This window comes from Syngnathus floridae, chromosome 5 (assembly GCF_059516105.1).
Source record: "Syngnathus floridae isolate MCC-2025c chromosome 5, RoL_Sflo_1.0, whole genome shotgun sequence".
NCBI lineage: Eukaryota > Metazoa > Chordata > Actinopteri > Syngnathiformes > Syngnathidae > Syngnathus > Syngnathus floridae.
In genome coordinates, this window is record NC_142417.1 from 11,757,350 (window position 1) to 11,772,308 (window position 14,959).

General features: G+C 41.8%; 1 protein-coding gene across 2 annotated transcripts in view; it reads left to right on the forward strand.

Moving 5' to 3' along the window:
- ncor2 (nuclear receptor corepressor 2) overlaps positions 1–14,959 on the forward strand; it is a 56,281-nt gene that overhangs the window by 35,469 nt on the left and 5,853 nt on the right. Inside the window, exons 18-38 of one of the 2 annotated variants that reach the window (XM_088375831.1) lie at positions 1,039–1,181; positions 1,287–1,425; positions 3,382–3,799; positions 4,558–4,678; positions 5,200–5,461; positions 6,043–6,207; positions 6,302–6,438; positions 6,552–6,651; positions 6,782–6,883; positions 7,481–7,572; positions 9,091–9,241; positions 10,132–10,281; positions 10,371–10,463; positions 10,597–10,814; positions 10,914–11,259; positions 11,424–11,624; positions 11,725–11,973; positions 12,708–12,803; positions 12,890–13,132; positions 13,240–13,417; positions 13,507–13,874. In XM_088375831.1, the coding sequence (XP_088231957.1) occupies positions 1,039–1,181; positions 1,287–1,425; positions 3,382–3,799; positions 4,558–4,678; positions 5,200–5,461; positions 6,043–6,207; positions 6,302–6,438; positions 6,552–6,651; positions 6,782–6,883; positions 7,481–7,572; positions 9,091–9,241; positions 10,132–10,281; positions 10,371–10,463; positions 10,597–10,814; positions 10,914–11,259; positions 11,424–11,624; positions 11,725–11,973; positions 12,708–12,803; positions 12,890–13,132; positions 13,240–13,417; positions 13,507–13,874 (3,972 nt within the window). Of the gene's footprint in view, positions 1–1,038; positions 1,182–1,286; positions 1,426–3,381; positions 3,800–4,557; positions 4,679–5,199; positions 5,462–6,042; positions 6,208–6,301; positions 6,439–6,551; positions 6,652–6,781; positions 6,884–7,480; positions 7,573–9,090; positions 9,242–10,131; positions 10,282–10,370; positions 10,464–10,596; positions 10,815–10,913; positions 11,260–11,423; positions 11,625–11,724; positions 11,974–12,650; positions 12,804–12,889; positions 13,133–13,239; positions 13,418–13,506; positions 13,875–14,959 lie in introns of both variants that reach the window. The other variant, XM_088375829.1, reaches the window with a different exon arrangement.

The following is a 14,959-nucleotide window of genomic DNA, read 5'->3' on the forward strand; positions in this document are numbered from 1 at the left end:
AAATGGCAATTGGTTTACATGAGGCACCACCCTCTCGAATATAAGCCTTACTAGTTGTCTACCTGTCTTATGGAATTAGTTACAAGATATGAGTCTGCTTTTTTCTATAGCTTTTAGTTGCAATGTCTTCTCTGGACAAGTTGTCGTGCAGTTTTCAAGACCCTTCAAATGTTCCTACAGCTTGTTTAGTGTTGTCATTAATGTATTTTTATTAAAGGAACACTAGTGATCTCACACTTGCAAGATGATGCACTGCTTTGCATGTGTCGGATTAGTTTCTAGTCACCATCTCTTTGGAATCAGTCAGTGACAGCTATTTATGTCAAAGATGCATTGTATTTGAGAGAGCTGGCATAAAATGAGTTATGTATCAAGATTAATATCAAAGAGTGCTTGTTGTCTTCCATTCTCCATTGACTAACAAGATGCAAGTGACCTCTGAATGCTTGTATAAGGTTACACCGCTAGGTGTCGGTTCCACGCTTGTTCTTAACCCCCACAACCCTCGTAGAGCGTGCCCTGCCAGGACCTGTCATACTGGCACAGGAAATAAGTGGGTGGTGTAGGTTAAGCCGCTTACAGCGCACACGGCAAATGGGTTGCTTTTAGCTAACAGCACACGCTGAAGGGGAAGGAACCACCACAGTAAATTCTACACTATCTGTCTTTGGCCTCTATTGCACAAACATGCTGACCGCTTCTTTGAGCACATGTGACATGTGAATTTCATGCCGGCTTTTTCTATCCTCCTTTGGTCTGGTGGGTTCATGGAGACTCTTGTTAAAGGCACAATCATGTGGTGACTGAGGTAAGGACTAGGGTTTCTCGGAACTGGGTCACATCAAAGTTAGTCAGAATATAACACAGCGTGACCTCAGTGAGGGAGAGTTAGTGATGTCATTGACATAAGCTGCTATATTACCACTCCCCTTAAGATTTCTATGGTTTTGTGCATTTCGGAATACAATGGCAGCTTGCCAATGTTCCTCTTATCCACTCTGTCTGTTACACTGTGGAATTTGGTCTTTTTTGTTGCAGGTCTTCTTCAGTATGGTAGGAACTGGTCTGCCATTGCCAAGATGGTGGGATCAAAAACTGTGTCACAATGTAAAAACTTTTATTTCAACTACAAGAAGAGGCAAAAACTGGATGAGATTTTGCAGCAACATAAAATGAAATCGGTAAGCAAGAAAAAGAGAGAGGGACATGTTTTCTCACAGCTTCTCAAAGTTGTGACCTATTTGGTGTTATTTAAATTAATTTTTGTGTATTGGATCTTAACTTAGGAGAAGGAACGAAAGGCTCGCCGCAAGGGCAAAACCCCTCAAAATGAAGAGGCCACTGCCCAGTTCACTGCAGAGGAAGAAGAGTTGGAAGGCTCAGGGGCTAGTGGTAATGAAGAAGAAGCACCTGAAGATGGAGAAGGTACACTGAATCGAGAAAGATAACATTTGCACCGTGAAACAATTCCCCCCAAATTATGGTCTGTCAAAACACAGAGTGTGGCCACTTCAAACAGAATTTTCAGAGAATTTTCAATAGCGGATGATGGGTAACAGAAAAATTGAGGGTTTTTTTGTGTTGAGAAAAAATGATTTTGTGTGATATCGCCTATAGAATATCTGGACAAAAAACACCAACACCAAATTTCCCAACATTCTCTTGGACCCACTTCTGTTTCGTCTGCTTCTCGGGAACCCCATTTTCCAATTAGCTAATAAGTTTCAGTTAAAAAGAACCACCAATTGCTCGTACAAAACTCTAAAATGTCAGCAGGTCAATATTATTGTAATGTTCCAAAGCTAACTCAATGCAAGAAGTACAAACTGAAGCATTTGAGTGAGAAGAGCAGTGTGGGCAGTGGAATAGGTCAGGTACTTCAGCTGTGATTTTTTTGTGAATTTGTGTTATATGGAGGATTTGAAAGATATTTGAAGCGCTCAAATACCTGTCGTTTTTTTTTTTTTTTTAATTCCAAAAAAATGGCCGCCATTTCTTATGTTCCGAATGCTAGATTAGGAATAAATTAGAAATGGGCAATCAGATACATTTTCTTTGGTAATAGTGGATATTGATTATTTTAAATATCAATTTGTATATAGTGCTGATAAACTATATTGAATTTAATTCTGTGTGATTGGCTGGCGACCCCCCTCCCCCACCTTTGTCTCATCCAAAGTCAGATAGGCTCCAGTTCACCTGTGACCTTCATTTGGACAAGTGGTATAGAAAATAGATGGATGGACAAATATTGTTGTGCCATTTGAGAGCCCGGCATTGAATTCAACTTTCCCTGTTTTACATTAAAGTCTTGTTCCCAGCAAAATAGTTGTGACAGAATCAACAGCACCTATGCTGGCTGCAGCAAAGTATTCTAGCACATTAAATTTTATTTTCATTGCTTCAAGATGTGACTCGTCAACAATGTATTTTCATACGATCAATCAATTTTTAGTCATCGATTCATCTATTAATAACCCTAATATACTATACAGTGCCTGGAAAATGTGTTTATACCCCATGCAACCTTTCCACGTTTTATGACTCCCAGCAGTCACAAACTTGAATTTATTTTGTTGAGATTTTATAGTATTTTATGTATAAGCATCACATAATCGTGAAGTAGAAGGAAACGGTTTTCAAAGATCATATATTTTCCATTTTTATTTGCTAAAAAAAAATAGAAGACTACATATCACCTCTGTTCCACTTTATGGTTATGTGCCACTTTATGATGGTTGACCACATAAAATCTCAAGGAATAACATTTATTTGTGGTTGTAAGATGGCAAAATGTGAAAAGGTTCAAGGGGTATGAGTACTTGTTCAAGGCACTTTCTAGATTGCATTATGACCTCGGTCACTCAACGACGAGTACAGCAGCATCATTCTTAATTTTCTGGTCGCGACTCGTTTTTTTTTTATCCACATGAAACATTTTCACTAAAATTCTTCTGTTGAACTCCTTAAGAAAATTTTAGTGTTTCTCCCTCTTTGTTCTCCAATGAGTTGCATATACTCTTCTTGTCAGAGGAGGATAAAACTGTTTTCCCGATACCTGGTTTGTTTTTGTCATTGTTGAAACATTTAGCAGCTTTTGCCTCGTGTTGCTCTGGCAGACAACAACTGCAGAGTTTTTTCATGCCATGTCTACTGTGGGATAACACCCTAATTAAAAAAAGCTAATTAAAACGTACCTACTTACTCGGTAATTGATTTTGATGCATATTGTTTTTTTTCCCCGAGTAGGAAAATGAGGCCTCTATTTGAACGTTGGCATTTATTTATTCAAGTATATGACAAATTATATCTGAGGACGCATATTTCTAATTTGGTATCATACCAACTCTCTCACAAGTCCCTTGCTTTGCCTTCTGGTAGGTGGTGCCAACAACAGCTCGGACACAGAGAGTTTGCCATCACCACATTCAGCTGATGATACCAAGGCCAAGGAAGAGACTTCTAATAAGTCCAAGGCTAGCTGTAATACTGGGGATAAAGAGATAGCTGGAACTGGCACGGAGCAGGCTGGAGATGTGAAACCTCTAAAAGAAGATGGAGAGGTCTCCATCAAGCAGGAAATAAAGACTGAAACAGGGGAGACAAACAAGGAGCTGACCCAACCATCACCAAGCAACGATGCCGCAGACAAAAAACCTTTAACAACAGAGGCTGAGGATGTCAAGAAGAGCTCAAAGAAGGAGCATGGGGCTAAAGTAGGCTCCCATGGGGACAGCGATTCCAGTGCCACTTGCAGTGCTGATGAAGTGGAAGAGACAGACAACACAGAAAAGAACAGGTGAAATGCACAATAGGTTTTATATGCCATATATGCATCTTTTACATTTGTCAATAATTTTTCTATGCATTGAACAATTCCAGATAAAACAGAATTCTATCATGCGGAAACTCAGTGTCATTAGTTTTCAGCAAAATAACAGTTGGGTGCTGTGGCAGCTCACCCTCGTGTGTTGCCGGGGTGCACAGCGCACTCCAATCACAATCATTAATGAATGCACCTTATAATCAGCAATTCTACTATTGCGGATCATTTTTGGAATGGAACCCCTGTGATAAATGTGGGATCACTGCATCAATTTAATTTTTCTTGCCCCAACCGCCACTGGTTATGTGTTGCATACTTGGCCCTCTCTGTCAGCGAAATTGTTTCAGTGGCACTTATGGCTTATAATGTGCATGTTTAAGTGTAATTTGTAAATGTGCGTGCCTGTGAATGAGGCCACAAGAAATGGGTGTCAAAGTGCGTGGGAGGAATGATTAGTCTTGTTTGCGCTGTATTTGTTCGTTTCTTTTTTTTCCATGAGAGCCAATTGAACACACTGGCAGAGCTGAGAAAAATGCTGCCCTCTGCCAAAGCAAACAAAGAAACGTGTGTGTGTGTGTTTTCTCTCATTTGTTCCATTGTGTCTTTCTGCTATTTTATATTGAGTATACATAAGTTGTGCTGCTGTAGTTTTTATCATAGTTATATAGAGTTATAAATGTTGGAAGTGGATGCATCCATCAATGTTTTTATATTATTTTATATATCTGCAGAATGACTTCTCCCCGTCCAAGCCTTCTAAACTACACTCATGATGGGGTCATATCCTCCCCTCTGCAGAAGCCTATGGACCTTAAACAGCTCAAACAGCGGGCTGCTGCCATACCACCCATTGTGAGTCACTTGTTTTCCAACCTCTGCTTTTGTGCTTGAGCCCTTCCATCAAAGCAGTGTTTGTATATGAAACTAAATATAAACTGAATATTTCACATACTGTACTTATCAGACCAAATCATAGGACTTTTAATAACAATGCACAAATGAAATGTTTGCATAAACCTTGCGTAAAACTTACCTAACCTAGCTATTCCTATGATTTCTTCACCATCTGCATTTACAAAATTGACAGCTTGTTGTACTATCATGCCAGGCAAACAAAAACGTTCAATTTGACAATTGCTTGAGAATGTACCTTAAAAAGACTTGAATTTGTCTTTGATTTTCAAAACATTGCATGAACCATGAGCTGATGCAATTTCATGCTTTGTTTGGAGAGATTAAAGTTATTTTTTTCAAGTTTTAATAGAACAATCATCATCGAACACTGCATAAAGTTACTAATTATGTGAATTACACAAAGGAGGATTTAAGTATAATGTGCAAATTCATAATATGAACCATTGATCTCCTTCTAGATCCCAGAAGCATCAATCCAAGGCAATCAGCGGGGTGGGGGTACCAAGGCTGTTTTGCCCCCCCATGCTTTGGCACTGTACCAGCAGCAGATCACCATGGCTCATGGGGAGTCGTCTCAGGAGGTCAAACAACAGCAGCAGCTTTCAGGGCAGCCAAGCAAACAGCAGCCTTATCCCCAACAAACAGAAAGAGACAGGGAGGCTCCTCATAGCAGCAGCCCTCGCATCCGCCCACGCAGCCCTTCCACTGGTGACAAGGATGGTACGCCTCTTTTATTGCCTACTGGATATTTAATGTTGACTTTATTATAGTGCCAAGCGCTATACGATTTTTGGCAAACAAATTGATAGTAAACAGACACGTCAGAGCAACACTTTATGGGCTAATTGATTTACAGCTGTACTGTTTTTGTTGACATGCTGGAGTTGTTCTAATTTGGCCAATGTTGTCCAAAAAAGGAAAAACGGAGGTGCGCCAAGACTCATGCATGATGCTTGGCAGTTTATTTAACACATTTAGTAGTGTTTGAACTAGTTTTCTTTCCATAGTTGTCTGCTGATCTGCTTTCTCTATTTTTTCCACTTGTGTACTCGTCTGTTTCTGGGACACTGGCTGAGAGGCACTTGATAAATGATTGTAACCCTACTGACCCAGAACGGACCTAGAGGCTGATGTAGTGCACTTGATCACTGTGAGCTTGTTGGATGTGAAAATCAGATCAGTCATGTCTTTGAAAGACCACTGTGGAAAAACTCTTATACATTCCTGCAAGAAAGCGACTAAAAAAGAATTTAGAAAAAGAAGAAATGCAAGATGATGAAGAATATGTGTTGCTTTTGCAGAAAAGTTGCAGGCTTTCTCATCACATGGTGAAATCAAGAGGCCCGCACTGGGCCCGGATGACTTAAGGTCCACTAATTTGGGTCGACCAGTTTTGTCCCCGTTCCCCATGTCCCCACGAGACATGACCAAGATCAGTCACGACCAGCACCTGCTCCAATTCAACTGTAAAGTCTCATCTTTATTCTCCTTGAGCCCATTTTCTTATTTTTTTCCAATGCATTTCTTTTCTCATTTGTTCATCATTTCTTCTCCTGTCAGCATTCCAGCAAGTGGGCCACCCAGTACTTCCTGGTTTGCAACAGGATAGTGCCAGGCAAGCAGCAGTGAGACCCCTCATTATACCAGAGCCACCACCTCTTATTTCCTCAACCAAACCTGGAGGCTCTATCACACAGGTAGATTTCAACACAGTTGGTTGCTCTGAACAGTAGGAAAGCTTCAAATTAGGTAACGGCAAACATATGCTCAAGTATTGCGGATACTATTAATCAAGTGAATGCTTTTCCAGGGGACTCCTGTACAGTTGCACAGCCCAGCTCATGGGTTCGAACATGGAAAGATGCCTTCTACTCAGATGAGCTTGTCTTGGATTGATCAGAGGAAAGTTGGTACGTGAATTTATTTGGTTTTATTCTAAGTTCCTGTCTCTGTCTAAATGGATAGCAAAGTGCATCTTTCGGGTAATAATAATTTCTCTTTTCTTTTTGTGCTTTTACTAAACCGCTCTGTATTTTATAGGTGGTCCATTTCCTGTTGTCAAGCAAGAACAGTTGTCGCCTCGCAGCTCTTCCTTGCAAGACAACCCATCTATCCAAGGCACACCTCATGACGGTGGTAGAGGTATGTTTTGGATTAAATCTGTTGTACAATAATAATAATCATAACAATAATAATAATAACAACTACGTCTGTATTTTGGCTGGTCCAACGACTTATTCTCCGGTGCAAAAAAAAACGCCTAAAAAAAAAAGACAAAGACAGTAGAGACATGCACATTACTGCGAGTGGCCACCTTTTTTATCGCGTGCTAAAGAAGGTGGCAGTAATGTCTTAAAATTATTTGCCACCGTAATCATGGCAACAAATGCATGACATAATTAGTTTGAATGAGGAAATGAGGGTTAGCTCTCTAATTACTTTTTTCTCCCACCCCAAAAAAAAACAATCGCAATCAACAAACATTAGGAACCGGAATTGAATCAAGTAATGTCAATCATACAAATTCAAAGGGTTCCCAACTCAAAATGCGCATAACTCAGAAATTAAGAAAACCTACCGAGATAATGGATTTCTGTGGAATGCTAATGTTGTCAATTGATATGGAAATCTCCAAGCATGTACGTACAAGTTAAGTTGTTACTATCATTGAAAGTCATATACGCTGCATCTTGTGTCAGAAACATCAGTCTTACCTTTTTAAATTAAATTAAATTCTAGCTGTCCAGGGAGGTAGTATCACAAAAGGTATCCCGGGGACCAGAATGCATCCAGATTCCTCCATCTCCTACAGAGGCGGCTCCATTACTCAGGTGAGTTGAACTTGTTGTCAGACTTTGCTCCTTCAAAAAAGATAACTTTCTATATATTGCTATATCAGCTTTTTTCCATTATGATTATCATAATGTTTTAAAACTACATGATTTTTATACTGAATTTATATGTATTTATATCATTAACTTGTCTTGCAACTACGACGGCATCCCTATCCCAGCTGTCTCTGGGCAGTAGGCGGGGTACACCCCGAATTAGTTGTCACAAATAGACAAACAACCATTCACACTATCAATCACACCCAGGGTCAATTCGTAATGCTCAATACACCTAACGTGTATGTTTTTGGAATGTGGGAGGAAAGTGGAGTATCTGTGTGGGTTTTCTCCATAAAGTGAAAATCCATCTGTTTACTGTAACCAAAACAAGCAAAAGAAAATAGTCAAACTGAGGTGGTGTGCTGTCAGGCCAGAGAAAGCGTGTGAGGAGCCTGTAGGCTTTTATTAGTGTTGAGCTGATGAAATGGTACAACTGCTAGGTCACCTGGGAAGAGCCACAAGAAGAAAAGACTTCACATACTGTAATATTAATTTCATATCCCGTTATTACAGTTGTTTGGCTATCCCCCCAATTCAACTCCATCTGAAGCCATATAACTTACAGCCATAGTTTTAGTTCACTGTTAATCATGGACTCATATGGAGCACGGGGCAGAGCATTGGAGAGAGGTCATGAAGCAGACCAAGTGGAGCAGCGACTGCATCTGTGACATAACCATTGCTGTGACGAGGCCTAGTTACCCTAGCAACAAGTACTCGGTGTGCTGTGTCCGAATCTATTAATTCTAACCAAGCCACTGTAATCTAATATCCAATTGGCTCATTCGGTCTGTGAAGGCAGATTAGTCAAGAAAAAATGAGCAGTGTACAAGCTGTTGTCTTGTGGCAGGCCATTTATTTGCTATCATTTATAGATTCATTTTTGGACGAAAAAGCAGATACACAAGCTTAGCACTCAGAACCCCATCAGTCACCCACTACCGCAAGAGCTAGACGACACTTCTTGAAACCCCTAAATAACCTAAAATCTCTGTGCACCCAGCCGTATCTGGACGTGTCCACTCATTTTGTAAAAATTAAATTAACCTTACTCGGGTATAAGTGCATGGTATGAACAAAACTTGATGTTGCAAGGTTAGGGACACGCACACACACACACACGCACACACGCACACGCACACACACGCATGTGTTTGTTTATTAATTCATGTATAGTCTGTCCCAATAAGTTAACATTTAAACATGGCTAAAATCTCCCAAAGGTTGATACTGGTAACATGATAAGGGTCCTTCAAAAACAATTAATGGAAAGAGGATGTTGGGAAAAAAAAAAAAAATTTGATATTGAAAAAAAAAACCACAATCATACTAAAGTCAAGATTATGTTTTGCTGTTTTAACCAAATTATTAGACATTTGAGTTTCCACTTCCTCAATTCAACCATCTGCTTTGTCGTGAAATGGTGAGTATGAGTCTGAGTTGTCACTGTGTCCACAGGGGACACCGGCTGATGTACTGTATAAGGGAACTATAACCCGTCTGATCACAGAGGACAGTGCAAGCCGTGCTGACAGGGAGCGGGATGACGCACTGTCAAAAGGTCATGTGGTCTATGAGGGAATAAGTGGTCACATCCTCACATATGACCGTGAGTATTTTGCACCAACCCAATGTCTGTGCTAACCATATCCCTAAATACAGAACATAGTATGTGCACTGAACAAAAAAGCAAATGTGACATTTAAGTTTTTGCTCCCATCTTCCATAATCCTGAACTTGAACTACATAAAAAGCCTATTCCATTCAAATAATTTTCACAAATCAGTCTAGGTTGATATTATTGACCACTTCTCCTTTGCCAAGATAATCCATTCACCTCTAATGTGTGGCATACTGTATAAATAGAGGTTGTTGATTTTGGCCTGTGAAATGTTGGTCCATTTTATCAATGGATGTCCAAAGTTGCTGGATATTGGCAGGAACACATTGTTTCCCAAGCATCCCAAATATGCTCAATGGGTTACATGTCCGGTAAATATGCTGGCCATGCAAGAACTGGGATGTTTTCAGCTTCCAGGAATTGTGTGCAGATCCTCGCAACATAGGGATGTGCATTACTGTGCTGCAACATGAGTTGATTGCTGTGGATGCATAACACAACAATGAGCCTTGGGATTTTGTTACGATATTGCAGTACATTCAAAATGCCGTCATTAAAATGTACCCATCCATGAGCTACACCTACACCCATGACGCCGCCATCCATGCTGTCTGACAACTGTCTTGTATAGTGAAAATGCTGTCCAGTCAACATCTTAATATGCCACGCCTTTGAGGTTGTTGGATTATCTCGGGAAATGAAAAGTGTTCATTAAAACTGATTTATCCAAATTTATGATATAAATTTCCAATTCTCTGTGAAGAGAAATGTTTGAAATGAAAAATAGGAGCATAAACGAGAGTTTTGCATTTATAAGTCTGTCCAGTGTATGTTAATGTAACACAAAATGATAATATCTTTCTCTTTCAAATGTGTAGGTCCAGTTTCTCAAACCTCTAAAGACGAGGGTAGAGGGTCAGGCCAACCTGGCGAAATTCTTGGAGTCAAGCGTCCTTATGATGTCATGGAGGGAGGCATCTCACGGGGTCTGCCTATGAGGGATTCACTCTCGGCGGCCAACTGTGAAGGTAGCATCTGCTAGATTTGATCTTGTTTGGATTTTTCAGGTTTCATCAGCCTCCGTATTTAACAAATGTCACCACTTGTCCAAACTCAGGTCTTATCGGTCGAGCCATGCCTCATGACAGGGATAGTCCACACCACGCACCCTATAAAGATGCTCACCACATCCGCGGTTCCATCTCACAAGGTAAAATAACTATGGATTCACCAATTGTTCACCAAGTATTTGCTGAGTGTTCTCAAGAACAGAACTAGTATGAAGATTGTCCCAGCCATTCCCACATATTCTCTCTTTAAATCATATATTCTCATGGTGTTAGGTATACCACGTCATCTGGACCCTCAGGATAGCTACTTGAGAAGGGAGGCCAAGCAAATGAAAAGAGAAAACTCTCCACCACGTGGGGCCAGTCTACTGTCCGACCCAATGAAGGGCAGGGAGGCTATGGTACCCACAGTAAAGGAGGCTGGACGCTCCATCCACCTCATTCCTAGGGAGGAGCTCAGGCAGTCAGCCAAGGAAGGCATTATAACACAGGTAAGCTACACATTTCCTCCAAGTGTCTTGTAAATATCATTACTTTATCTTCAAAAAGATGATTGGAAGTTCCTGAATGTCGTTAATAATTATCTTTAGGGAGCACCCATGAAGCAGGAAGCTGCTGGCTCAGGTAAACGACATGATGTTCGCTCCATCATAGCCAGTTCACCACGTTCCTACCATAACACGCCCCCTCACCTGGAGATGCGGACAGAAAGGGGACGCTATGAAGAGGCACCAAAGGGACGCCCTAGTGCAGTGGTCAGCACCGCTAGCTCAATAGCACGCTCTTCTCCCCTCACACTAACTTCGGAGCAGGGAGGTAAATCCCACCATAGCCCAGTGGGCTACGAGGACAAAGGCACCTTAAGAAACCCTTACCCTGGACCATCACATCGTAGCTCACCTCTTTCAAGGGAAACAAGTCAAAGGCAACATGATGGTGAGGTCTTTTAGGTTTTTCCACTACCTCTGCAGGGATTACTCAAAAATGATTTCTGTAAAATTTAGGAGGAATAGTGTGATTTTCTCCAAATGTTACAAAATGAAGAGGTATGTCATGTTCAATAGTTAATCCTAATTGTACATCTGTTGTGTTCTTTCTAGGTTGCAATAAGAAAGAACCTCAGGAGCGTAAAGCCACACCGACCCCAAGGGAGATGAGTTCTACCAAATCCCCTCTCCCAGGGGTTCCTGACCAACAGACCTATGAGCGTCTGTTGCAAGGCCTTGGAGCTGATGTTTACAGACAAATTCCTTTAGCCTTTGATCCAGCAGCTCTGCCTCGTGGCATCCCCATTGACCCAGGTACAGTAACTGCTTTGCATGAAAAGACTTTTGGCGCATCTTATCCAGCATTCATTTGATGATTCTTAACCCTCAGCATATTTCTCTCTCCCTTTTACAGCCTACTACTTGCCTCGCCATCTGGCCCCCAACCCGGCATACCCTCATCCCTATCCCTACCTCATCCGGGGCTTTCCAGACACAGCGGCCCTCGAGAACCGTCAGACGTTGCTCAATGACTACATTACTTCCCAGCAAATGCACCAGTGGCCTGCAGCAGCTGCTATGGCTGCCCAGCGCTCAGATATGCTAAGGGGCCTTACACCACGAGATCAGCCCCTTTCCCTGCCTTACTCTGCTGCCCCTCGTGGTAAGACCACTTTGTTGGTGTTCATTGGCTAAAGGGTTAACGGCACTCCACCAATTTGTACATCAATGAGTCAAAATATACCTAAAACCAAGGTTGGGCTTGAACAAAAGCATATAGTGACCTAATGAGAGATTCTTTCATCATTAGAGCGAGAGCGTGAGACTGTTGGGCAGTGTTGTAGTATAGTTTGGTATTTCTGGGTTCACCTTTACGAAGGTTCGCTTCATGTTACTGCTTTTTTTGAGTTTAAGCCTCTACTGTACCTTGCACAAATATATGAGGAGTTCAAAACACGTTTTATCTAATGCTCATTAACTTGTTAATTTCACAGTTTACAAATATTAGCAAAACAAATAATTGATTTGAGTGTGTTATCTTAGAACAAGGTATTATTTTTTTATTGTCGTTCTGACACCCCCTTAACTTGGACAAAACGTACGCTAGGTGTTGCAAGGGAATATTTATCTTGATTTTAAAATGACATTTTTATTCTTATTAATGACGACACATTGATCATTTTGTCGACGTCTTCTTCACTTAGTTGTCTTCTGAGGGCAATAGTAATGCCGACGTGGCCCAAGGTTAAAATGATTTTGAAGCCCCTACTTTAAACTATCGCATGGAAATTTACCATTAAAACATTTTTTGCTTTGCTCTTCTTTCCCCCTCTATTATAGGAATCATTGATCTTTCTCAGGTGCCGCACTTACCTGTCCTGGTCCCTCCCTCTGCAGGGACAGCCAGCTCCCCAATGGATCGTATCACCTACATCCCAGGAGGAAGCACCGCCTTCCCTGGCAGGCCTTACACCACTCCCCCAATCTCACCCGGTATGATGAGTCACACCAGTAATTGTTACCGGTTGGACGACTAATTGTTGTTGATATAATGATTGCTTCTCTGTTTTTCTTCATAGTCGGCTCATCGCACATGAACAAGATGCAAGGCACCTCCTCCTCATCAGAACGCGAGCGCGAAAGAGAACGTGATCGTGACAGGGATCGGGAGAGAGACCGAGAGCGGGAGAGAGAGCGCGAGCGTGAACGAGAACGGGAGAGAGAACGAGAGAGAGATCGCGAAAGGGATCGTGACAGAGATAGAGATCGGGACAGAGAGAAGGGTGGAGCAAATGTGGAGCATGCCCCCATTTGGCGACCAGGTGTGGAGCAGATTGTGACTGTTATTTTTTTCATTACATACAAAAGATGTATTTTATATAAGAAATGCTCTATTTTGTGAATGCATGTCTACCTGTTTGTGCCTCAGGTACAGAGCACAGCTTAGCAAGTAGTAGCATTGTGAGACCTTCTTCCCAGCCATACAGTCACCAGCATTCCCCAGTGTCCCCTCGCACCCAAGAGAATGTGCAGCAAAGGCCAAGTGTCTTGCACAACACTGGAAGCAAGAATCTTTCTGCCGAACACTCCGGTTCCTCCGTGTTACGGTAAATTACTGATAAGTGTTTCAAACAAAACGTTTTTAAGGGTTAGCTAAATGCACACAGGCACTCACAGCATTTTTTCCCCTTGTCAGATCCATACCCTCGGGACCCTCCCGATACCAAGGTTACCATGGTCATCTTCAAAGGACTGGCTTGCCCCCTGAGGCCTACGCACCCACACTAGACTCGAGCATCGCCAAAGAACAGAGTCGTGATGGCAAAAGCAGGGGACTACTAAAGCAAGTCCAAGACCACCACGGGCCCGCTAGCAAGTCAGACCCCAAGCTTTCCAGCCCTAGTCAGGGAGGAATGTACCCAGGTCCTTATTCTTCGATTTCGGGACGACCGCCACACCTGCAATTGGATAACCCTACCGGCCGTGGGGAAGGTGGTACACCTAGTAGGGAAAAGACTCAAAACAAACCGATGTCCATTCAGGAACAAGAACTCAGAGCACTCGGTAAGACCACCATGACTGCGGCCAACTTCATAAACGCGATTATTATGCGTCAAATTTCTTGTGAAACGGGGATGCCAGAGACGGGCTCGCTTGTTGCCAGCAGCGCCACTGATGGTAAGAAGCTGTGGATCCTGGGGTCCTGTTATCACCCAGACACGCCCCCGTCAGTCTGTGGCCTTTTGCACGCTGTGGTGGTTGGCGTTATCGAATCAGTCTATTCATTTACATTTTATTTCTTTAATTGTTACACTATTTCAATTCTTTCCCAATATCTTTACAAACTTAAAGACCACCAAGGGTGCATTCTGGGCAAGAAAACTCTTGCATACCCCATATTCCATTTCACTGGCTAACATGAAACGAGGAGTCTGACTGAGAACTGATGCAATCTAAAGTTTAGGCATTTTACAGTCACTGAGAAAAAAACAAATCCCAGGTGTCCTTTAAGGGGTCAGCTTCAAATAGTGATTGCTAAACAGACATCAAGTAGAAAATCACTTCATTTCTTATTTTTATTGTTTTTATATCCGAGACTTGTCGGACAATTCACTTGTAGGCACCCCTCCTCCCTCCCTTTTAGCAACTCACTTAAAGCATAATAGTTTGAAAGTGGTAGTGGGCACGATTAAAATTAAGTTGAAATTTTGGCACGATTGAGATTCTTTGCCTCATTAATCCTGTAGGCCCGGAAATGCTAAAAGCTGTGCCAACCACCAAACAGTCGCTACATGCTACACAGTGTGTGTCTCAGGCAGCTTTAGGTCTGTCAAAGAGATGGAGACGGGGTACTACTGATTCCTGCCCACTAAATCATTGCATGCTGCTTGTCATAATTTACTCCTGCGCTACCCCCAACCTCCACATACACACACCAAATGCTCAATCAATTGATATTCTTGAAATACGTTTGCCATTTTCGAATTGCTATTGTTATTTAATCCTAAAAATGGGCTGTTGAGTTATTGCTTCATTTCAGTACTTTTACTGCCCTATTAATATTAAAAGTGCAATTACTATTATTTTTAAGAATGCTGAAAATAAATCAACATGGACATCGGTCTCATAGGTGTTGCCGATGCTGTTAA